Source organism: Microchirus variegatus (assembly GCF_963457635.1).
Source record: "Microchirus variegatus genome assembly, chromosome: 2".
In the NCBI taxonomy this organism is placed as follows: domain Eukaryota; kingdom Metazoa; phylum Chordata; class Actinopteri; order Pleuronectiformes; family Soleidae; genus Microchirus; species Microchirus variegatus.
The window spans coordinates 7,098,565-7,123,653 of record NC_139803.1 but is presented as its reverse complement, the minus strand read 5'-3'; the positions used below and the strand labels follow the sequence as shown (position 1 = coordinate 7,123,653).

The 25,089-nt window shown below is 40.4% G+C and overlaps 1 protein-coding gene across 3 annotated transcripts; it reads left to right on the top strand.

Moving 5' to 3' along the window:
- The first annotated feature begins 9,240 nt into the window (after nucleotides 1-9,240).
- LOC310942663 (prolyl 4-hydroxylase subunit alpha-2-like) lies at nucleotides 9,241-22,426 on the top strand. Of its 3 annotated transcripts, none has more exons than XM_083908078.1 (16): nucleotides 9,241-9,378; nucleotides 13,726-13,832; nucleotides 14,644-14,740; nucleotides 15,120-15,271; nucleotides 16,619-16,756; nucleotides 17,189-17,428; nucleotides 18,484-18,680; nucleotides 18,773-18,949; nucleotides 19,071-19,141; nucleotides 19,232-19,331; nucleotides 19,471-19,524; nucleotides 20,041-20,064; nucleotides 20,167-20,232; nucleotides 20,732-20,800; nucleotides 21,076-21,172; nucleotides 21,557-22,426. In XM_083908078.1, exons 2-16 carry the CDS (start codon nucleotides 13,748-13,750, stop codon nucleotides 21,625-21,627), a joined length of 1,638 nt encoding a protein of 545 aa, XP_083764204.1. In that variant the 5' UTR covers nucleotides 9,241-9,378; nucleotides 13,726-13,747; the 3' UTR covers nucleotides 21,628-22,426. The 3 variants fall into 3 exon arrangements, with proteins under 3 accessions (XP_083764204.1, XP_083764203.1, XP_083764205.1); XM_083908077.1 differs by having other exon boundaries at nucleotides 20,041-20,100; XM_083908079.1 differs by lacking the exon at nucleotides 20,041-20,064.
- Nucleotides 22,427-25,089: the final 2,663 nt, after the last annotated feature.

The following is a 25,089-nucleotide window of genomic DNA, read 5'->3' as shown; positions in this document are numbered from 1 at the left end:
GCCTCTGTGGATGCCTGTCCCTCTAATGATATACTGTATATATATATATATATATATATATATATATGTTGTGTGTCAATGTGTCAATGTGTCAATGTTTAACTTAAATATTTTCATTCAATGCAGTTTTTACATGACTTCATCTCGTGCTCTCATGACTTCGATATAAACAAACCACTTCTCATGTTTCTATATTAATTTACTGCAAGGACGTATTTGCACCCAAACATCCACCAAAAAGTCATAAATAAGTGCATTTTTGCAAATAAATTCACCTTCACATCAAACCATGTGCCACCAAACTGTTCATTCACTGTGTGTTTTTGCAATCGCGGCCACAAAGTGGGTATTATGGGATTTAACCAGCTCAAAGCTCTGTAATCCCCCCTGTCTGTTAATTGTGGTTAGCAAGTGCAAACTTCTTTGTTGATTATTGGAAAGTTACACTCATACTTTTTTTTTGCTGTTATTTTTTTTACAGCGTTTGCTTCAAAGGAGAAACACAAACCACAAACATCTTTGAGTGTGAGGCCCCCCACACACACACACAGTGAGGAACAGGTGTTGTGAAGCAAAACTAAAACGTCATAAAAGCAGAGGGGGAAGTCCCCGATATTATCACAATGAGACCCTGCAAGTGTTTAAGTCTTAGAGTGTGAACATAAACGTCTTTACATGGTGAACACACCTCATATGTCCCCTGAAAATGTAACAAGTAGGTTTGAATCTCGGCCTCTAACTCAACATATAACCTTTTTTGGGCCTGTTGTGGAAGTAAGTATGACGATCTGTTCCCACTCGGCTCCTAAATAACTCAGATTTTAACTTGAGTGCAGACAACACAGTAAGTTAAGCTGGGGGAAAAGGAAAAAAAAAGTGTCCACGTTGTAAGATCACAGTGTTCCTCTCTGAGGAGTTGCTGGAACATGGCATGAATTACTGCTACTGGTCAACAGCTGCACGATACACACACACACACACACACACACACACACACACACACACACACACACACACACACACACACACACACACACACACACACACAGGTTCATGCACCACTCCTTTTCAGGACATTGACTTCTGTTCGTTCAGACAACCACATTTTTATCCCAAACCTTAACCACGGATCACACTTTCGTTTTGGTCTCCATGAAGACTTCTGGTCCTTATAAGATTAGTGTTCATGCAAGAAAAAGTCCTAAAGAGCAAAGGAACACACACACACACACACACACACACACAGGTTTTGTGCAGAAATCCTTTTCAGGACATTGACTTCTGTTCATTTTGACAACCGCATTTTTATCCCGACCCCTAACCTTAAACTAACCACAAATCACACTATAGCCCTTTACTTAACCTAGAGTTCATGACAGAAAAGGTCCAAATAAATACACACACACCCACTAAAACCAAAATAGAAAGTATTCTTGAAGTCCTTTGTGAATAAATAATTCCTGTTTCACTCCTAAACCTCTGTCATCCTTTCGGGAATCGAGCCCTGTAAAGGAATGTCAAACAACACTTGTGAAAGAGCGACATAAAAGAGACCACCAAACAACACACACACAGGAAATGACTCCACGTCTGGCTTTTGTTTCATTTTCTGTCTTGAAAGCTTGTTTACCTGTCGTCCACTTTTTGCGGCCGCAGAAACCCTGAGCTGAGCTAAAGCAGCCTGCAGTTCGTCTCGTTCCGGCGACGGCGCCGCGAGGCAATGTGTAAAATATCAAACTCTGTTCACAGGAACTGGAGCAGAAACTCAACTTAACAGTAATTAAGGAAACTTTGATTCCGTTTCATATAAACATTTATTGAGCGCTGACCACAAATAATCAGCGCTTTCAACACGAAACTCTATCGAGTGTGGGAGTAAATTAAAAAGATGTCGTCGTCTCTTCAGTTCCATAGCAACAGCAGTGAGGTAATGTTACTGTTACTCCACCCGAGCTGGGTATTAATTAAAAACTTATATCTGGACTTTTTCACAGCCCAGTCAAACACAGAGGAGCATATTTCTGCTCTCTTATTTATTTTGTACACACATTCATTACAGTACCTGCCTCTCAAAACACATTCACACACACACGTGTTGAGACACGTCTTTTCACGTGGTTACAGAAATCTGTCTCTTTCACGGGTACAGCAAAGCATGAGTTAGATGTCAGTCAAAAAACATGCTGCAAGCGCATTGTCTCACTGAGCCTAAGATTAAAGAGATTAAAACCTTTAAAATTGAAATTTCAAACACATCTTGAGTGTGTGAATACTCGGACCCGAACCTGGACCTACTGAGTAAGATCCTCATTTCTGCTGGTTTTAATTGTAGGTAAACGTTGGGGTTATAGCCTCAAGGTGACCAAATGAATGGATGTATCCTAAGAAGAATAGTGGACTTGTTTAAGTTTTGTTTGTGTGTTTGCTGTGGCTCCAGGAAGTGTATTGTCATGTGTGTTGTTTGGATGAGGGGATGTAAAGAACCTGAGAACCTGTTTACAGCCTCCTGGAGGCTTCAGTTGCTTCAGAGGAATGAGACGAGGGACAGTTTCCTTTGAGTAATGACTTCCAGACTTCCATCACACGCTGCTGCTCCTCTCCCCCCCCCCCATACCCCCAGTCGTCAGGGTCCATCACTGACTTAACCCCAAAGTAAACCAAGTTTTTTTTTATGGCGTGGCCGGGGATTTAGGCTTTGACTGATTTATGTCTCCAACAAAGCCAAACGGAGACGTTCGTACAAGTTGCGCTGGCGATGTTTGGTGGGTCAACAAAAAAAAACTATCCACGCTGGAGTTCAAAAATATCCTGCGAACGCAAAATGAGACGGTAAACGTAAATCCACCGAGGAACTCGATGCCTGATTGTAACAGTTATTCATGACATTGTCCACACCATTACACCTCCGTTTCTGTGTGAGTGCAATCATTAAAAATCTGAAATTAAAGGGATGAATGCTTTTTGATTGATGGGTTCATCCATTTAGTGACAAACTTAAAAAGATAGATTCAATTCATGACTTTTCTCAGCATCACTTTGGGATTTTAATCCATGCTTTGATCACGACTTGCTTATAGTGTGTTTCCACTAGAGCGACTCACCTCGGCATGGCACGGCACGGCACGGCACGGCACGGCACTTCAGACAGGCTGTTTTTAAGTCCTAAGACTCTCTTAAACCACATTTTTAAATCAGGTTGGGATGTTACTGTTTTTATTGTTTATGTGCTTGTTTAAAGTGCTTTATAAATACTTTATTAAACTCTTTAAATGTGGAATATTTCCAATTTGTCATTCTCAAATAAGCACTTGGTTGCTTTTCGCCATTTTTAAACATACATGGCTCAACTATATTGTGGTCTTTATGGATTCATTAAACCAGATCCCACAGGAAACAAAGATCTCTCACATTGAGGTCGCCTCCGTGCAGTCAGGACATGTTTTTTTTCCATTGGAATCCCTTTTAAAAAAGGGGGTCGTCATAAAAGTTCCACCTTCATACAAAAAGGACAGAAATAAAAATAGAATATTTAAGAACCCTCCCCTCACTCTTTGGTAGCTGAACTCGAACAATCAGGCCACTATGGAGCGATTAGAGTTACTAACCAAACTTCTCCTCCACATGTAATCATGTAATTGAATCTCCACTCCCTCTGCTTAATTCAGTTACAGGTGCACCCTTTTTTTTCTCTCTTTTTCTTCTCCTTTTATACTTTATTGAGCTAAACAGTTCCTGCTGATGTCAGTGACATCATGTCTGCTCTCGCTGCCAGCGGAAAAAAAAGAAGAATTGGAGCCACAGATAGACAGATAGAGATTGAGGGAGTTCAGATCTTAGAGTATTACACACACTCACGAGAAAGAAGAATCCCTTAAATCTTTAACAGAGTGAATAAACACTGTCATATCTGATTGGCATCGCTCAAAGTGTTTCTCTGCCTCTGTCTCTCTCCCAGGAATCTGCCTCTATGCCTTTAACAGGCAGCGGTTTGGAGACGCATGTGGTTTTTGGCTTCAAGTGTTCAGCTGTGATTCAGTATGAAGAGAGAAGACCTGGAAGCCTCTCTCTCTCTCTCTTTCTCTGTTGTCTCCAATGCTTGATTGCTGCAGCACATGTCTGAGGGAGTGTGTTTTTCTATGCCTCCTTGTGCCGTTACTGCTCAACCAAATGGGAACAAAAGTGCTTTAGATGTCAATGTAATTTGACAAGCAGCAGCAGCAGCAGCAGCAGCAGCAGTGTTGCAAATGTGTTTTTTTTGTGGATTTGCTTGGCTCGTCATTTTCAAACAACAAAGGATTATGATGCGACCGACCTGCTTTCTGAATGGGAACCTGTCGACTGCCAGAGTGTGAGTCAGGTTTAGTGGAGTTGTAGTGTTGGCGTTGAGTCAGTTGCTCTCAGAGGGCTTCACCGGCTTCCCAAGAGAAAAAAAGACTTTATAACTATAATGTCGGCGAGGAAGAGGAGAAATAAAACAGTGATTTTGAGGAAACAGGGCCAAGTGGGTCACAAAGCACCATCTATTCCTAAATCCAGCATCTGCTAATCTGCCTTTCTCATCTTTTATTGCTGTGGGAAAAACGAGTGCCACAGCAGTCCTTGGAAACTGTGGTATGAAGTGTCCAGTTCATAACACACGTAGAGTTGAAGTTATCGTCAGGTGAAAAATAAGTAATTAAAGTCACAGATGTCATCGGTTTTTCCTCCTTTTCCCTGAGAGAATCCAATAACTGACACATGGTGACCCTTTGCTTTTGTTGAGCGTTGTTTATAATATTACCTCACATCCCTCGTCAAGTGAGGATCTCTCACTGTTAACTCCCGTTTTGGCGTGGCGTGTCACAGACCAGTTCCTGCTTCCTGTATTTCACAGCTGTAAGAGGCCGTGACCTTTGTTTGTGCATCTGCTCCAGCTGCATGTGCGTGAGTGTGTGCGTGTGTGTGTGTGTGTGTTTTTTTTTTTTCTTTTTCACTGGAAAGAGCTGTGCAAATATTGGCCCAAGCCGTAACTCACTGATAAGTTGAATTGTTAGAGATCATGGTTCGGCGGCAGGCGCCTTTCGTCGGATTGAGACGTGTGCAAACAGACGCACAATCACTAGCACACAGTGATTTACAGTAGGAACACATCCGTCCAGGTGGAATGGGAATAAGCAGGAAAGACATTTCAGATGACCACTGTCAGGCAGTAACATACATTAGTATGATTTTTACTACTTTACCATGTTATGATGGGATGGTGTGTTCATGCTGCAGGTCATAGCAAGTCACATCTGAAGGAATAAGCAGAAAACAGAGAGTTTGTTGTTCTGCAGGCTAACTCCTCATTTTTGTTCCTAAAGTAACTTGTTTTAAATGACTTTTTGACTGTATTTAGAAAATATTATAGTGTTAATTATTACTTTTGATACCAAGCCAACTCCTTATATGGACATTCTGTGGGTGTTAGAGGTCACATAATCGGGCGTTTTCTGAATGTTCTGTTGGGTCAAAGTTATGATTAATTACATATATTTTTTAATATTATATTTATTAGTGATATAAAGGAGCAATAATTGTGCAGAAGACATAAAAAAAATAGACAGTTTTTCTTTTCTTTTTGTTCATAAAAACACAAAAAGCTGCAGTCATAATTACAAATGCTACTAATTACTGTGACATATTTATCTCTCATATCTTGTATGAATGATGGAAAGTGTGGGTACGTGTTTTTTCCATATTCCATAGCTTTTATAAAGCAAATTCTGCTTTTTAAAGGTAACGAGACAATGAAATTGTGCCTCATTCACCTCATTGAGAAGGCGACAGTCACCTGAGACTTGACTTCTCGTTTTATCCGTTATTTTATCGAAGTAATCAGATAATACACCCTGAGGGAATAAAGCGTTCAGTTACAGTTACTCAGCGCGAGTGCAGTGACTTACAGAGAGGTGAAGGTTAGATGGAGCGAGTGAATCTAAATGGCCCGTAGCTGTGAATGTTTTTGTGTGGGTTTTTTTGTCCGGTGGTGACAGATCTGTCCACAGTTTCACGAGCCCCTCGTGACCCCGGTCATGATTAGTGAGTACAGAGAAAGTGGACGGACTGTTGGTAAAGTTGCATAAAGGTATTGGGTCTCTGAGCTCACTCAGACAAAATGTGACGGATTACTCCCAAACCACATTAGACATCAGCGAGGTGGGAACAACACTGTCTCCCTGTGTCCTGAGGGGGAAGGCTCATTTTGTCTGTGCTGACGGACAGCGCATGTAACCCAATCCTCGGGTATATACGGCAGCAGGCCTGAATCATCGCTTCATGGCGCACGCACACAAGAGAGAGAGCACAACACAATATGCTGTGTTAATGTGCTGTACTTGTTGATTTGAAGGACATCTTCAGATTAACCTGCGATGACAAAACACAGAGACACACAAAGAGGAAACCCATGGGAATAAGCTGTGCAGGAGTGAATCCCTGCTTTGTCTTGCTTCTGCCTCATTACCTGGTTGTTGTGTGTCACTGGACCAGACACACACACACACACACACACACACACACACACACACACACACATCTTACTGTGTTATTTAAACTCCCAGGAGAGTCACTGTCAGAGCCCGCTGACTTTAGCTGATTAAAGCGTTTGAAACCCAAAACGTGCACCGTGTGTGTTCACTCTCAATCACAAAAAAAAAGAGCACAGGTAGTACGTATGTGAGAGAGAAGACACATGTACACACGTGTGTGTGTGTGTGTGTGTGTGTGTGTGTGTGTGTGTGTGTGTGTGTGTGTGTGTGTGTGTGTGTGTGCATTGTTGACCTTTGTGATCTCTGTGATTCACAACTCACCAGCCGGAGCCAAATGCAGCATGAGCCTTCAGGGAGGAGGAGATAGAAGCACTGGGAACATCTGGAAAGACTTAACCTCACCTAAAATGACTGGGTGTGTGAGTGGATGCGTATACACGTTATTTTGTGATCATGTGACTCTGCAAAAACATGATGCCACAGAGTCAGAGAGCATTTTTTTCCCCCCGTGCACTGACGTCAACGTCACAAAACAGAGGTGTACGTTTTACCTTGTGTTTATTTCTCTGTGTTAAAATGTGTGTCAGCTGACAGGTGTTTGCTTCTCCTTTATGTTCTATTTTCAGACTCGTAAAAATACCTTTGTGATAAGCCAACGCCAAAAACAACATGTTGTGTCAACAAAGCCAGATTTACGACATGAATAGTCTGCATTATTGTGCAATGAGCTGCTGCTGCTGCTGCTGTGTGTGTGGGAAAGGTGGAATGTTCTGCAAATATATGCCTCAAACTGAGTGCACCTGCACTGATCACAGTCATTCACTGTAGAAACAAAAACACATTTCAGTGTAAAATATACAGTGGTGAAAGAGTGACACCTGCTGGCCAAAGTGGGCTATCCACATAAAGTCGTTTGAGTTATATAGCAGTAAAAGGAAGTGTGTAAAAACTAATAATTGTATTAATTCTGAAGTTAAATTTTTTTTACTTTATGTCTTCTAAAGACTGCATGCTGCAAAAGTTGAATTGTTGTATGTGATATGGGCCACAACTGCAAATATGATATGATTCAGTGAACAATTGTATGTGCAAAAAATGGGCAGAGGGTGACACCTGCTGACCGAACAACAACATTACAGTGTTGTTGAAAGGCGCTATACAGATAAACTAAGCTAATTTAATTTAAATTAAATGGATCTAAATTAATTTAGAGGGCACACAAAAATAAATCAATACTAAAAGATGTGAAAACGTTTTTATTTCTGTGGGTTTTTAAACCGAATCAAGCTTTGACATAAGTACATGAAATGGTGCTTTAGTTTTAGTGAGAGAATTCAAACCCTTAGTAAATGTATTATAATTGTATTATAAAGATAATATTAATATTGTCCATTGTCCATTGAGCAAATTGCAGCAAAAGTCTGAGAAATGTCTGCACTACTGATTGCAACCCTTTACTGACATCTGCTGGTGATACCCCAACATTACACGTGCCATCATGATTTTCCCCAACAATATAAATGAATGGATTGCATTCACTCACAGCCAAATGGACCTTAATAGATCACTTAAAAATAGATTTTTTTTTTACTGCCTAATCTATTATTAAAATATTTTATGGACCATGCATGCATCATGTCAAAAAAACAGTAAAGCAAAACCATTATTCCCTCATAGTTCATGTGTGTTTCATCAGATGTGTCCCTGCTTTCCACACCACATTGTGTGTATCTAACAAACAGCGTCCAGCTATTCTGTGGTTTATTTATTGAAATAAAATCCCTTTGTTTACCATATGAAGCTTTAACTTTGACTACTTCAGTATTATTGTTATAATAATGCTTTATCGTGTTACAAAAATAGTGTTTTTAAAATCTTATTTGTGCTGAAATCTGTCCTTTCAGAATGAAACTGATGTTTTGTTGTTGTATTTTTTTAAACTAGATTATGGGGTGTTATTTTATTTTAGGGCTCTTTTATATAACACATTTTAAAAACTTCAATGCAATCTTATTGACGTCAACTGCCTCATGAACATCTGGAGTTCAGTCCATGCAGAGATGCAAGCTCTGAAAACACATGCCAACTGCAAACGTGACCAACTGCATGGCTTACATTGCCGTAAGTATCCTAATAGATTGTACAATAGTGCATACAGAAGACTGTTATTATTATTATTGATTATAACCATGTTTTGCCCTCTAAAAGATCATTTTATATATTGCACATTCGATTTACAGGAATTAATTTGGTTTCAGGATTTATTTTTTTCTCACTTGGGAGAAAAATAAATAAATATTAATCTGCAATTAAAGACTGTATTTACTGATCAGTAAATATTATTGGAGTACATTGTATGGAGTTGATCATAAACTAATTTTAAAAAACATTATTTTTGTTTTATTTATCCTTGACAGATGAAGATGCATTCAAAGACACAGTATTGACCCTGAGCCCAGAGGCGCAGACAAGCCCATCAAATCGTGATTATTTTAGAAAAATACATCCAGCACCTTTTTAAAGTGGATTTAAACTTCCCACGTCTCACCCTATTGTCTCGCTTGTGCTTCACAAACCAACTATACCACACAAAAACAAAACCTGGTCCAGGATTTAATAAGTGTGGTATTTTATGTTTGACTTCAGCAGACAGGATTTACGAGGTGTCCCTGAAGGCAGCCCGGGGAAAGTCAAAAAGAGGAATGTCTTCGCTCGTCTACTCTTAATATTACGTTCAGTTCTGCAGGAGGTTCTGTACGTGGCAGCGACTAAAACACTTCTCTGTTCGGTTCAGAACGCTGCGCTGCCAGGTATTTTGGTTGTCGGTACCGTCCGGAGACGTTTATCTTCCATTTTCGAGAAGTTAAAGGTAAGAAAATGCTATATTTTGGCTGTAATTAGCCACCGAAGCTCCTTGCCATCACTGGAAAGCGGAGCTGAGACCTTGAGCTCGTGTGTCTACACAGAACATGTTGGGATGGTTGTCAATAATATATCCCAACATGTTTTTATTAACTTATTAACTTTGAAGGGAACACAGTGACTCGTAGATGTGAGAAGTTTAACTAAAAGTGAGTTGATATTTCGTGAGCTCGGTGTGTTTTATGTGTGCGTGTTTATTCCCGACATGTTCGCTTCACATTAAATGTTCTACAGGACAAAGTTTTAAGAAACTTGGTTCCGGGTCAAAACCTCCACCTGCACACGTGACTATGTTGTTGTTGTTGTTGATGAGATACATTTACAATAATAGATAAAGACACACAGGCTCACTTTACTCTGCTCAGTACCGGTATAAATGTCGGGGATTTCTAGAAACTACTGTCTTGGAGTGACGTCACTCCAGCTGGAGAGGATGAGGATGATGAGCAGCAGACTCTATTATGAGGGGTTCATAATCAGTTAAACATTTATTGATTAACAAATAGAAGAATTTTTCTGTTCATCTGAAATAATTTGGAGCTATTTATTAGTAAATTAACTCTCATTTCATGGCATTTGTGGCATCAGTCCACTGTGTAGGGGTGGGAATGACCAAGTTCAGAGGCTTTTATTCTGAAAGAAATATGAATTATTACTATTCAATCAGATAATTTTGCAAGAATTGACACTTAACCTAAACTAAATGTTTGTTTTGAAAAACACAAATACAGAAGCTTGAGAAACATGTAAGTAAAATTAACGTGAGATTAAAAACAGATGCACTGTGTCTGGATCATTGACAAGCCTCTGATAGTGCTTCATAATTGTTTCATTAAATTATATGAACTTATTAATTCAGAAATATTTAACACTGAACTCTTACACTCCCATTTTTGCTGTATTTATACAGAAAAACCACACTGGCCTTAGATATTGTTTAGTTCTGGTTGCATCTGAGACAGATTAGAACTTCTTTTTTTCCCGTCATACACAAACATGTGTTCAGCAGAGATCACTTTACCACACTGTCCTTTCCTTCCTGATTATTTCAGTGAAACATTGGTGGAAATGCTTTCACTTCTCTTTTCACAGTGTAGGGAAAAGACCGCAAGTGGTGTTTTCCATTGGGTGTAAAGTTCACAAAGTGGACACGCTAATGTTCTCCGTTCAGCCCTCATGACGGGACGAGGAAGTGAAAGTCTGCCTCAGCTTCTCTTTTCTCTCATGGAATCATTATATATTGATATAGATGTTGTCTCTTTCCATGAAGATGTTGTTCTTGAAGTGTAACTGAAAGACTTTTAATATTGACTTTGTAACACCCATTTTTGCCTCCTTTAATCCCCACTACTTAAATCTTGGCACTGCTACGATTACTTTCACTAACTGTGTTTTGTAAAAATCGACCTCGTCCCCTTCAGCTTGACTTGTTTGTTGTGTTTAATCTGTTTTGTTTCCTCCGCTGGAAACGTGTTGGATCCAGGGCAGCTGTTGTCTCGCCACAGCCACACACTGTTTTGTGGATTTGTGACGTGCAGTCAAAAACATAACTGAACTGCAGATGTACAGCGGGGGGATTTTATTCCCTGAGTAAATTCTCGCACCTCTGCCCCACTACAGACCTTGGAACCTTGACTTCCTCTGGATTCTTCTCTCTCAGTTGGAGCCTCACACAGTAAAGACATTTTGAGCATCATTTGAGGAGAGGTTTGATTAAAAGAAAACACACCTGCTCTGTTCTGTCACCTCATCTTGGCCTGGCCTCTGTGCCTTGTTCTTGCACATTTGCCAGAAATGCCAGGCAAGGGGTCACGGCTTGAATGTTGCAGACCCATTCCCAGGAATGTGGCATGGGTGTTGCAGCCTGCAATAACAGACGAGACTGTGTTTGGGCTGGTCAATCACACAGGCTGTGTATATTACAAGGAGAGAGGGAGAGAGATTTGGTTGTTTAGGGCGGTAGTAATGGCTATCTGGACAGGGTCTCATTGAGTAAACGGAGCTTTAGTCATGCTCCAAACAAAGTTAAGGACATCTCTGTTTACAACACTGCATTAACAGCTGTGGGAGGCAGGATTGTTGGGGGGGAAAGAAGATTCACACAGGTTTATAAAAAGACATTTTTGGATCACTGCTCTCTGTCCAAAGCTGCTCTCATTACACAAGCATGGCCAGATAAATACACTGGTCTATTTGTGACAGATGACCCAAGGCGATCTCTCTACCTCTGCTTTTTTAGAACTCTTTCCCCCCCTTTTTTTTAGGTTGCATTAGCAGCATAAGACGTTTTTGTCAGTGCATCCAGTGCCGGAAGGGACCTGCATGCATGAGTAGTCGTTGTGGAACAGGGAATAAAGAGCACCTGCTCTGTCGGTTAAAAATCCTGCCTTTTTGAAATGCATTATTGATATTTTTTGTTAGATTTATAAATATGCAGTTCACTAAATATGCAATCAGTGTTATGTCTGTATATATATATATATATACATATATAGTATATGTGCAGTGTTCTCTATTTCTACATCTGTGGAGCATGTTTGTCCTCCTCATACCTGGCTGGCAACTCCCAACAAGTCAGGACAGCGCTGCTGCAGCTGTCTTGTACCGTGGCGGAGAAAAGAATGACTGTTTTTGCACGGTAGAAAATTGATCAATCCCGAGCCAAAAAAACTCCCAACACACAAAATATGCGCCGGCCATATTCTGAGACGCTTAAACACAGAGGCGCTCTCTCTGTCTCCTATTCTCAATCCCAATGAGGAGTGCAGCGAGATGACTATAATTTAGATTTCTTTTGCTGACTCTTTAGAAAACGCAAGTCACATAAAATGCAGAATCTAAGAATCTGTTTACATTTATCAAACCCTGGTCTTCTCCAAGACTTAAACACACAGGATAATGGATAAGAATTCACACTAACTTGCTCTGTGTTTCCAAGCCATTTCACAGCTTTCCACTAATAAGCTCTGCTGTTTGTTAGCCCCACAGTGCAGTAGTCTTGGATGTTTACCTTGTTACCTCACAAACAAATGAAATTCGACCATGTTAACAGCGTTATTTTCCCCCCTGAAGTATTCACCCTGTCAAGAAAGAGAAAGAGTTATGCATGTTGACGTTCTGATAATGTTTCATTGTTTTTGGCTTGATGCATAACCTATTTTTAGTTGCGATAGAAAGTTATCTTTTCTTTCACCAGGAGGAACGTCCTCACCGGGTTATTACCACACTTCAGATCCTCTGTTTGGCTAAGCCTTTGATGACACAGTGATGCAGATACTGATGACACTGTGTACGTGTGTGTGTGTGTGTACGTGCCATAAGAAGAAGCAGACTTAAGCCAAATCCAAAGGGGGAGAAAGTTGAGTCGTGTCACTTTTCACCAAACAAAGCCTTGGGAGTGTGGACAGGAACTGTCTGCCAGGTGATACGTTATTGTGTAGCCGTGCTCTTTCAGCCTCAACCCTGTTATTGGCTCTGCCGTTTTTCTTTGTCTAGAATAACACTGTTGCTCAAAAGGATGAGGTCACTATGGCAACATCTGACAAGAGAATCTCAAGAAAGCTTGAAATATTGGCGTTGCTTCGCTGGCCTATGTGCTGTGGACGTGTCTTTGGAGGACGGCAACCTTCTGATATATCTATTCAGAACATGAAGGATTTATTCTGTTGTACTTGGATTGATTTGAGCAGTTTCTGCACTTCTGCAGCTTTATTTAGTTAAGAACATTTTTTTTATTAGACCTCCGGTGACCACGTTGACCACGTTGAGCTCTGCACTAGAACAATTAAAACCAGCAATGAACTCGTACCAAACTTACATGAAGCAGATGTTTTCACGTCTTATGCTGATGTCCATATTCACTGTGATATATAGAAACAATGTTTCAGCACAAAAAAGAAAAACACATGTAGAACTGGGCAGCAGACAGCGGTGACTCATTCACAGGAAACATGCTGGAAACTTTGAATATTGTTAGACCCTCAGTTTGTGTAGTTTGGAAACACAGCCTCAGTGCACAGAGGGGCTGACTCGGGTTAATGCAAACTGCAAGTTTGTTTTATTATCTGTTCTTTTAAGAGTTGGAGGGGATGACTTTTATGTTAAAAAATACTCAATGTCAGCCATATATCGTCTGTGTGAAGACGAATCACATATAAAACATGTTTAACCCACGACACAACATGTTAGAAGAGTAACAGCTGACTGTGCAGGAATAATCTGTGAGAGGAACATGATCCGAGGTCGTACTGTATGATGAATCTATTGTGACGAGATGTCATGTTTCTCATTACAGGCTGTTGGGGAAAAAAGAAGGAATGGGGAAATCCCTGTTTTTCATCTCCTGGGCTCTGCTCTCCTGCTGCTGCTGGAACACGCAGGCAGAGATCTTCACTTCCATCAGTTGGTTTATTTTTGTCACTTCTTGTTCTTTTCTCAGAATTCTCAGAACTGTTTAATCTGTATTTGCATATTTGTAGTGTACTTGAATGTCTCGGCAAGACCTCAAAAGAATGTCTCCTCTTGGGACTCAAGGATAAATTGATTAGAATTAGCTATTTATAAGTCAAATGTAGGGATTTCCATGAGGGTTTTCCTTTAGTTTTGTGGGAAATATTAACATGGGCTCAAAGGTAAACAGATTTGGGCAAAGGTCAAGGTCTCAAATGACATCGATCACATTTCCTGTGACTTAGGCATAGTTAGTGACTTTTTTTCAGCCTAAATGCAATGACTGATTGGACCTCAAAGTTTGTACTCACTCTAAAACAGACTGATTTACACAGACCCATGCAGAGATTCAGTGTGCATCACTTCAGTCAACAACTCTCTGCACAGTGAGTTAAACGCTCACTGATTTACTTGGCCACTCTGCACTGGTTTCATGCAGAAAACAATGAAAGTGTTTTTTAACTATCCCGTCTTCCCCGGCAACCGCTGTGAATAAATCACGGTGGAACATTTCCATGGCGTTGTTTACTATGCACACTGCGCTTCACCCATATCCACATGGAGGAATGCACAATCAAAGCAACTCTGTCTGTGGCTGTAGCAAAAAATACATTTTATAGGATAGTTTTTCAAGCACCAGAAACACTCGCTCTGTCAAGTGAAGTATGCATGTTCCTTCCAAAATGCTAGACCAACACCTTACCTAAAAATTTGACCTTAAATTCTGAATTATTGACTCATTATGTGTTTTTTTTGTCTGCAGGTCAAATGACGGACCTGATCTACACAGAGAAGGAGCTGGTTCAGTCTCTGAGGGAATACATACGAGCAGAGGAGTCCAAACTCGCTGCAGTCAAAGGGTACATGTTTAACCCTGTGACATTTAATAAGTGAACAACACAATAACATCATGTACTTTTAGTTTATTATTATTATTATTATACTATATTTATTCATGATCTGCTCAATGCCTCACTGAATTTGGACGAAACTGTTAATCATGACCCATCATCTCTACTTTGGATGAGAAGAACTGGACAAACTGTTTTTATTTAGATCAAGTACTGCTGATAATATTTAAATGTCATTTCCTGTGTCTTTTGACACGGTTGTTGTCGTTGTTTCCGGTAATATTCCTTTAACTGTTTCGTGTTTAAAGTCATGGAAGTTTACTATTAAGAGCTGCAACATCAACAAATCCATCTAATTTGCATCATGCATGTTTTGTCCCTCTCACAGCTGGGCCAGTAAACTTGACGCTCTGACCCGAGTGTCCACCTCTGACCCTGAGGGATACCTCGCCCACCCGGTAAACGCCTACAAACTGATGAAGAGACTCAACACGGAGTGGTCTGAAGTGGAGAGTCTGGTGCTCCAGAACCCCGCGGATGGTAAGAAGATGTGTTTATCTCTGTGTCTGTTTGAAAGATTGTGCATCAATGTTTTCCACTGTTGCTACAGCCAAAGCAGTTTTTAATCTCATCGAACATTCCCTCAGTATCATTTTATGCTGCCTTGGCTAAATCTTTGCCAACATTCCTGCTGGCATTGCATTCATTCCATCATTAAAAAAAGAGATCTCTTCACATCTGAAAGGGCAGCGTTTACCACTCTGGTAAAAGTGAGTGGTCAAATAAAAAAAAAAATGCAAAGCGGATGTGAGTGATTACAGCTTTAAAGTTTCTGAGTGGAGAGGCTGTCATGTTGTAACTGCAGCTGGTCCTCATCTCTGCGTCTGTGCTGCATGCTCTCCTCATGTTCTTATTCGTGTGTGTGTGTGTGTGTGTGTGTGTTTGGAGCTGGAAGTGTGGGAGTGTTTAGTCTTGGGTCCGTATCTGTGTGAGGCAGATGATGTGAGCGTGTCGTACAAGGGAATCTGTAAACGTGGCCGTGAGTCAGACGGATGGAGAGATTAGAGAGGCTTGATGGGAACATAAGTAGATATAGGGTTTTTGTAGTGTTTTAGTTTAATTAAAGTTGTTTTTTTCTCCCTTTACATCAGTTGTAATCATATTGTCTTCCTCATTCATTTTGGTAAGACTGTGATGTATTCATATTATATGACTGCAAAGATGAAAGACAAATTCACGCTGGGAGAGAAAGTCATTTTTGAACTCTGCCAGTCAATCAAAGTGTCAGCTTTGGTGTTTATAAAAGACGGGAGGAGTCTGGGACAATGAACCTCTTACTGTTTGGACAAGAGTGTGAGGAACTCTTGTACCACTGACACAATCATGCACTAAGAAAGCCAACATTTGAAAGCAATTTGACCAGAGAGGCAGTAGCTCCACTGATTTTTATCACAACATAAGTTCAGTTGCACCTGGGTTAGCAAATTATATTACGAGATACAGTGGTTTTAACCTTAGTTACACTTAAATAAAAATGTCAGGTTTGCCCTGAGGTGTTTCTGATTGAACTGAGCAACAGATGGCATTATAGAAAGTGTATTATTGATAGAGTGAATGATTCCTGCTGCAGCAGAAAGGTCTGTGCTGACTGCTAAACACATCTATTTAGACATTGTGACAGTGGAAAAGGAGAGGAAATAACGTCAAAGGCCCAAGTAAAAGCAATATAATGTTAACTTTCAAAATGACATGGCAATAGGCCCAATCTGGAAGGAAAAACGAGTGAGTTCCATACTAGTTTGTATTTTCTGTAAGTCATTAGTTCACCGTCAGTGTCACAATTGTCGTAAATTTTCCCTCACATTTCTTCTCACTTTCTCTCCTCAGGGTTCATTTCCAACATGTCCATACACAAACAGTACTTCCCAGATGCGGAGGACGTGACGGGCGCAGCCAAGGCGTTGATGCGTCTTCAGGACACGTACCAACTGGACTCTGAGGCCTTCTCCAGAGGGAAGCTGCCAGGTAAAAACCAAGCACTGAACTCATCCATACTTTCAGCTTTTAAACTGCGGTGTGTTTTTCCATTTATTTAGTCATTTTAGTTTTGGATGTCAGAATACCTCTAAATAGGGTTTAGTTTTTTTAGTTGGGGTTGGGAGTTTAAGTATATGGTTGTTTTAGAGTTGTCCTGTTTGTTTTTTGGGCAAAGCAGGATTGATAATTAACTTTTGAGTGTAGTTAAGGGTACAATTACTGAACTATTCACAGATCTGCCACGCAGTGCTGACTCAGCATGGTGTTCTTTTATACTACAAGAAGAAATAGGCGTTAGAAACCCTCACATTGGACACATGGTGTCTTTATCAGTGGTTTGAACTCCTACTTAATGAAAACTCTGTATTTTTGTACATGGTCACAGTGCGTTATTGTCCGTATTTACATTTCCTGTCACAGGTGTGCACTCCAACGCCATGCTGACGGTGGACGACTGCTTCGACATGGGCAAAACGGCCTATAACGACGCGGATTACTACCACGCCGTGCTGTGGATGCAGCAGTCTTTAAAGCAGCTTGATGCTGGCGATGAGTCGGTGGTTTCAAAGGCAGACATTCTGGACTACCTCAGCTACTCTGTTTACCAAATGGGAGACCTGCCTCGAGCCATTGAGCTGACTCGCCGGCTGGTGGCGATCGGTAAGGTGCAGCATAGGCATGCATGAGCTTGAATCACTATTGAAAACTAATACCCAATGATATTTTACTCCTAAGTGCAGGGTTTAATATAGTGCATGACATGAGGACACACAGTGTGTAAATAGTGTTCACTGTAGCACATTCATTCAAAAGGAATTCAGAGTGTATTTGCTTTTCAAACAGTGTGAGGTCTGGACAGGAAAATTCAAATCTGAGTGAATCTGAAAATAGCAAAGACACAGTCATGCACTGAGCCCATAATCTTACAGTGCTTTATCTCGACAAGACCCTCATTATTTGGTTGTCTTATAACCATAAGTGATCTGTGAGTGGGTTCACGGTCTTAAGTTCTAAAGAAACTTTTTAAAAAAGTATATTTAACATGTGATTAAGGAGCATTAGAGAAACACCGGTTAGCTGACCTAAATATCCACAGTGCCCCAGAGCGGGGGTAAATTAATGGGTTTGTCTCTTTGCTGTTCAACTAATCACCACAGTTCACCTTCTTTTTAAGTGCAGCGGTTACCAGAGCGACAGGGTGTAGTCCTTCCAGAGTCAAGGCTGGTGGTTTCTTCTCACTGTTATTTAAGTTTCTGCAGCAGGAGCTGTGTCGACGGCTCCACTCGATTCTTTTTAGAGTTGTGGTGGTGGTGATGTGCTTGTTTACTTGTCAAGTGAAACGAGTTGAAGCGGAGCAGATGCAGTTAGACAAAGCTTTGTGGCGTAAAGTGCTCAAAAAACCAGCAGCCACTGACTACGGCTGAGCCAACCAGGTGTCAGAATAGCACCATAGCAAAGCCTTAAACATATGTATTTGACAGTTTTCTCAGTCTTCGAATCAGCAACACCTGTGGTTACAACCTCAATTCCTTTACCACTTAGCAATTGGCTGTCTATATAATGTGTAAAAAGTATAGTCTTTTATGATTTTGCTTTACATACACACTCCAGAGATTCACATTGATTATACTGTAACTAAAGCCATAACCTTTGAATCACATATCACATGGATGACTAGAAGTCCACTAATACGTTCATTTTCTTGGCATTGGCAGATTCTAACCATGAGAGAGCGGGAGGAAACCTGCGTTATTTTGAGCGCCTCCTGTTCAAGCAGCTCAATGAGCTCAACCAGCCATACCAGCCTCCATCTGAGGAACCCATCCAGCTGGGAACCTACAGCAGACCCAAAGACCAGCTCCCAGAGAGGGAGGCCTACGAGGCCCTCTGCAGAGGAGAGGGGCTCCAAATGGTGAGACATGAAAATTCATTTCAAATGCAGCTGTTGTTTGTATTTGGAACCCATCACTTTGTGAAATTTACACTCTTGAAATTTCTCACCAGACTGACGCGAGGCGCAGCCGCTTGTTCTGTCGTTACCACGACGGAAAACGCAACCCTCGTCTCCTGTTGAAGCCTGTGCTGCAGGAGGACGAGTGGGACAGCCCTCGCATCGTACGGTATCTGAACGTTCTGTCGGATGAGGAGATTGGGAAGATTAAGGTGCTGGCTAAACCCAGGGTGAGAAAAACTTAAATTAAGCGTAACAATTTGGATAGTATACTTTCCAATAGTACACTACTAAGACATCATATTCACCTTTACCTTTCACCTCTGTTTTCGTGTTGTTGTTTTTTTAAAGCTTGCTAGAGCGACTGTCCGTGATCCCAAAACAGGTGTCCTGACCACAGCGAACTACAGAGTGTCTAAAAGGTAACTCCTTCAGCACAGAAGGAGGGTAATGACTGCCCTCTGGTGGACTTCAGTCATTATTGACACTCATAATAATGTGTGTGATTTTAGTGCATGGTTGGAGGAAGAGGACGATCCCGTTATCGAAAGAGTCAACCAAAGAATAGGAGACATCACAGGCCTTGACGTCCAAACTGCAGAGTTACTACAGGTAATAAACATTATCACGTCACATTACATACAAAATTATTATCAGTTTCCACACAATGAGAGTTGTAGTGAGAGAAATATCAGACATTTCACTTAAATGTTTGTTTTTGTGAATGAGATTATGTCTTATTTCTTTGCAGGTTGCAAACTATGGAGTTGGAGGACAGTATGAGCCACATTTTGACTTCTCCAGGGTGAGTTGTTGCCCGTCTGTATTTATGTGCTTGTGCATTCATTTCTATGTTTTGTGAGGACAAAATTTCATGCATATCAATCCTCTGGAGGTCTGCAGTTTTGACAGATCCTCACAACTTCAATGGACATTTTTAGAGCTTAGCTTTGGGTCAGAGTTAGAAATAAGGTTTTGGGTTGGCCACCAAAATCCAGTTTCCATACATTAAATATCCAGCTTTTATTTATTATGTGATGTTTGTTCTGTAGTAGTAGTACTACTTAAGTGTTTAAGTGTAGTTAAAAAGTTAATAAAGGCCATTATTTAATGTTGTTGACAACGGTGGTTCATGCTCCTTATTGTCAGTATGTTCCTTCTTATCCTCTTTTCCCTGATATCCAGCAATAGGCTGTACACAGAGTGGTGCAATGCTGCCCCCTACAGTTCAAACGTCTTTGTCAAACGCGAGCATTAGGGTTAAACGTTTAGTGTTTGGTTGATTTCAACACATTTATTTCATCTTAAACATCTGTTGCAGCGTTCTTTTGACAGCGACCTCAAGGTTAATGGAAATAGACTTGCCACATTCCTAAACTATGTAAGTACGCGTGTGTGTGTGCAGTATTCTGTCACTTTTGTTTACTTTTGAATTCTATCTTCGTAGAAAGATGAACCAGATGCCTTCAAAAGATTAGGCACTGGAAATCGTGTGGCAACTTTTTTGAACTACGTAAGTATGTGTACGTGTGGATGTTGGTGTAGCCTCTCTGGTGACTTGGGTGGGTTTAATTACGTGGTAAACATTTTAAATTAGCTGTGTATTCATGTAAACGTTGTTGTGACTGTCCAGTCTGATAAGAGGAACGAGATGATTGACATTTCTCTTTGTAACTTTAGGGGTTAGGGTTGTAGGGTATTTTTTAAGATTATTTAGAAGCAGTTTGCTGAATCTGATGCGAAATATCCCCACAAATCCAGTATTAAAGAAAAAATGAAGATAAGAAAATGTTCTTGCATGAGGTCCAAACTTTCCACATTAGTGACTCATATGCTAAAAAAAAGGGCCAGATTTCTCCAACTCTCTAAATGGAAATCTGCTTCTCTCTCTCAGATGAGTCAATCAATATTACACCAAAAAAGATCCGGCCAAGTGAACCTTTTAAGGACAGTCGAGTGCCGTTTGTTTGTGCTCTGATAAAAAATACTGATAAACATTTGTTTCCTCTCAGATGAGTGACGTCGAGGCCGGAGGTGCCACGGTCTTTCCTGACTTTGGAGCAGCCATCAGGCCGAGAAAGGTAAAGTGTTCCTGTGAGAACTACACCAGAGTGTCTTGTCATAAGGGATGGAAATATCGGCCTAATGTGACTAAAAATCCTTCAGGAAGTCTCAGGTTTCTTTATGTTGCTGCCTTTGGGACTTCTTCTTTTTTTAATCGAGCATCTGTCTCTGTCTTGACGTGTGTTGGATGATCCTCTCGCTCCTTTTCTCTCTCTCTCTCTCTCTCTCTCTCTCTCTCTTGTCAACACCAGATGTTACTATCGTTTCTTTCATGAATTCCATGTCTCCACAGGGAACAGCTGTATTCTGGTACAATCTGTTCAGGAGCGGGGAGGGAGACTATCGGACCAGACACGCAGCCTGTCCGGTCTTAGTAGGAAGTAAATGGGGTGAGTGAAAGAATACTGAATCTAAATCTAATTAATACTTGTATATAAATGTTAGAATAATCACTATAGTCTTCTAATATAACAGTATAACAATAGTAAGTTGGTCATTTATCCTCTGGAAAGCTCTTGATGTTGTGATGCTGTTGAGATTTACAAGGTTATACTGAGAGGTTTTCCTATAAATAAATTGTCAATTGTCAAAGTGGAGAACTTGGAACTCGACATTTCCAGGTCTGGTTCTTTAAAAAAAGCACATTTAAAGTAACTTTATCAAATGCAGATGTGGAAAATATTTGTCAATGATAGTGTTTTTTCTCATTCTCTTACCCAGGCTTTACTTTAAGTTTTGTTTTGTTTTGATTTCTTTTCTTTTTTTTGTGTCAGTGTCAAACAAGTGGCTTCACGAGCGAGGACAGGAGTTCAGGAGACCGTGTGGCCTGACGGAAGTGGACTGAACAAAAACGTGCGCACACCCTCGTACACATACACGCTCCTTATTGTCTTATTTCACTTTTATCAGTGTGACTTTCACGTTCTGTAACATTTACATCAGTGTTTACTCTCAAAACTGATCTGACAGATTTCTTTTTTTGATCTTATCAGTCGTAGGTTGGTGCGTAAACCACAACTTTCCAAAATGTCTACTGTGAAAATGTTTCCGTTGATACCAGGAAATAATCCCGTTGTCCTTTGGCTTTCAAGTGAATAGTTTGTCCTTCAGACATTAGAGATAATATTGCATGAACACCAGTGCAGAAAGGATTATCTCGCCTTACCAAAGTGTTTTTCAGACTTGTTCTTAATTTCACATGCACGTGAGTTCATATGTGAGCAAAAAGCAGCAACAGAGCGAAGCAAAAGTTGTTTTAGTGAGAAATAACAGTGAATCATTTGGACTAAAATCTCCAAACACCTGAGATATGAATTTCTTTTGCCATTTAATTTAATGGTATGAACTTATTTAAGACCAGTTTGTAAGTAAAACTGAAGACCAGCTCATGTGCTGACCATTTTATATAAAAGTCTAACAAAAACAGATGTCTCTGTTGGTGATTTTTGACAAAAAACAAAAATGAATATTATCAAAATCATTGCCATCGTCTGGCTTTTTTGTGTTTCTCCCCAACTCATGTTTCAAATCATGTCTTCACCATTTCTATTTATGTAGAGTTTAAGTTATTACACTGTTGCACAATGTTGTGTCCTGACTGCAGAATGGCAAACAAGAAAGTCAATAAACAGTGTTTTTATATATGCAATGTTTCGCTCTTTCATTCACTTTTACACGCATAGTTTTGTCACTTTGTAATCAAAGTGACGTCATCTGTCAAACGTTACATTGCTTCTAACATTTTCACATGAATCCGTCAAAAACAAATATTCTTACCCTTTTAAAGTGACTGATAAAAACAGACCTTTTTTTAACCAACTTTTCTTTTAACTAACTTTTCTTCTTCTGATTTTATTTGGTAGGAAGAAGTTAGGGAGAAAAACACACAGGAAATGAAGTGGAATAAAAGTTGCTAAAAAATTTACGTAACAAAGTACAGATATGTGAATTTTGTACTAAAGTACAGTAACAAAGTATTTGCACTTAAGTGGCAACAGCCTGAGGTGGTGGTGTAAGTAAAAGTACACAATTTTTCTCAGAAAACGTAGTGGAATAAAAGTAAAAGTTATTAGAAATATACATAACAAAGTACAGATATGTGAATTTTGTACTAGTAAGTACTAAGTACAGTAACAAAGTATTTGCACTTGGTGTTTACACAAATAAGACAGTAAAAGCACACCTTTTTTTTTTAGGAAATGTAGTGGAATAAAAGTAAAAGTTGCTAGAAATATAAATAACAAAGTTATGTACATATATGTGTATCGTGTACTTGAGTACAGTCACAAAGTATGTGCACTTTGTTACATTAGAACACTGATCATTGCACAGAAAATGCATTGAAATAATTTTATTAAAATCTAACTAATATAAGTAGAGTGACAGTGTGACTGCGGCTGCAGTGGAGCAGGTTTTCCTGTTGGAGACAAACCAGTGAGCTCATCGTGGCTGCATGCTGAGGAGGGCGGGGCTCCCAGCATCATCATCACCATCACCACCAGCAGCAGCACCGGCCATCACTGCTCCTGCTTCATTGTAACGCTGATGCTGCGGAGGAAGCCATTAATTTAACCTCTCCTTTTATTATTAATATTAATAATAATATTACAGTCAGAGTTCCGTGCCATGGACACAGCTTTACGCGCATTACGACGCATCCCATTGTTGGAAATCGATTACGAGGTAAGCTGCTGGGGAAACTAGCGGGGCCTGTTTTTTCCCACTCAGGTTGGTTTTTCTTACGCGGAACATTCACGACATGACACTCGGGTTGTGATTTAACTGAAGCGGAAGCTACAAAAACACGTCCACGGTGTTTCGTGCGGCGACAAACCCCCCCCCCCCCCGTATGCTAACGCTAGTGTCATTTGACCGTTGTAGCATTCGGTTTGATTAGCCTGCATGTCGGAAGTGGCTCGAGAGCCTGGCCTACACTCCACCAGCAGCCCTTTAATGAAGATGACAGGGATGGAGGAGGCTGCTGCTGTGTGTGCGTGTGTGTGTGTGTGTGGTGTTTTTCACGACGCATGTCCACGTCCACGCAGCCTCTTTTGTCCCGTGTGAATTCTCCAGTTCCAGCTGTTGATGCTTGTGCTGCAGGTGAATCCAGATGTTCACTGACTGACACTTCCATGCATAATTAGACCTGAATGTCCACGTCACAGCTTTGCATGTGCTATTATTTAAAAGGGATGCTGCAGAGATGATGGAGAGGATGCAGGATGGAGTTTATCCAGGCCCTCATTTTTCCTCTGGTACCCTGGCCTGGTTTAACAAACATCATCAGCAGCAGCAGCAGCAGTTGGAGCTGGAGCTGCCTGGAGGGCATTTGTCACATTTCCACAGTTGTAGGGTCAGCAGCACAGATGTAGCCTGGTGTGGTGACTGCCCACAAGTTAATAGTTTATAGATTGGATTGCAGCTGCAGTTGCAGGAGCTATTCATTCAATAGTGCTATGAAATTGAGGGGCTGTGTTGTACTGTACATGGATGGATATACTCATACATCCTGCTTCAGATTGTGTTTATAAATGGAATTAATCAATAAGATCAGCAGAGGTGGATCGTGGACACTTTTCTCATCTATGTCCACCGATTATGAAGAGTCATATATCACTCATCACTCATTCACATACATTCACCGGCCACTTTATAAGGCACACAAGACTTGATAAAGTAGGGCTTACTGTATGTTTAGTATTTTAGTGGTTATTTTTAGAAGGCATGTTTTTGCCCTGATAACTGCCTCTTACTGGATATTTTCTCTTTGTACAGATGACAATTCTGTGTAAACTTGAGAGCATTTGTATTATTTCATGTATTAAACTACTTTTATATCACTATTAGTGTTCAATAAAACAGTTTATGGCTTTGTTTCAAAGTTCCTGCCGAATTCTATATATTTTCCATTCCAAAAAGGAACACCAGGTGGCTCCATTGAGCTGTATCTCAGCAATGATTGACGCTTCTGTGGCTTCCTAACAGCCAATAGAAGGACGCTGTCGTCTCGAATTTTCAATTTATAGCTTTGTAAGCCAATGAGAAGCAGCAGAAGGCCCGGATGTGACGGGACTGGCTTCTGCCTTTTTATAGGGTAATGCTTCCCTTCAGGAATGTTTTGAGTGTAACACAGGAAGTCCGGCTGACTCGAGAGTGCTTTGTTTTCACTGAAAAACTATTTTTCACGGATAAAACATCAAAAGTCGCTATTTTTTACACTTGTGCGATTTCTATTGTGTTTATTCTTTGGATTTTATCTCTGTAATGCTTTGTCGTAGACTGCTTTGACGAATACCGTCAAAAACAG

Excerpts from the sequence above, each read along its gene's own strand:
- LOC310942663 (XM_083908077.1), top strand. The coding sequence starts at position 13,748 with ATGGGGAAATCCCTGTTTTTCATCTCCTGGGCTCTGCTCTCCTGCTGC. Across the intron at positions 13,833-14,643 it reads AGAGATCTTCACTTCCATCA|GTCAAATGACGGACCTGATC; the intron begins GTTGGTTTATTT and ends TTTTGTCTGCAG. Across the intron at positions 18,681-18,772 it reads GAGGAGAGGGGCTCCAAATG|ACTGACGCGAGGCGCAGCCG; the intron begins GTGAGACATGAA and ends ATTTCTCACCAG.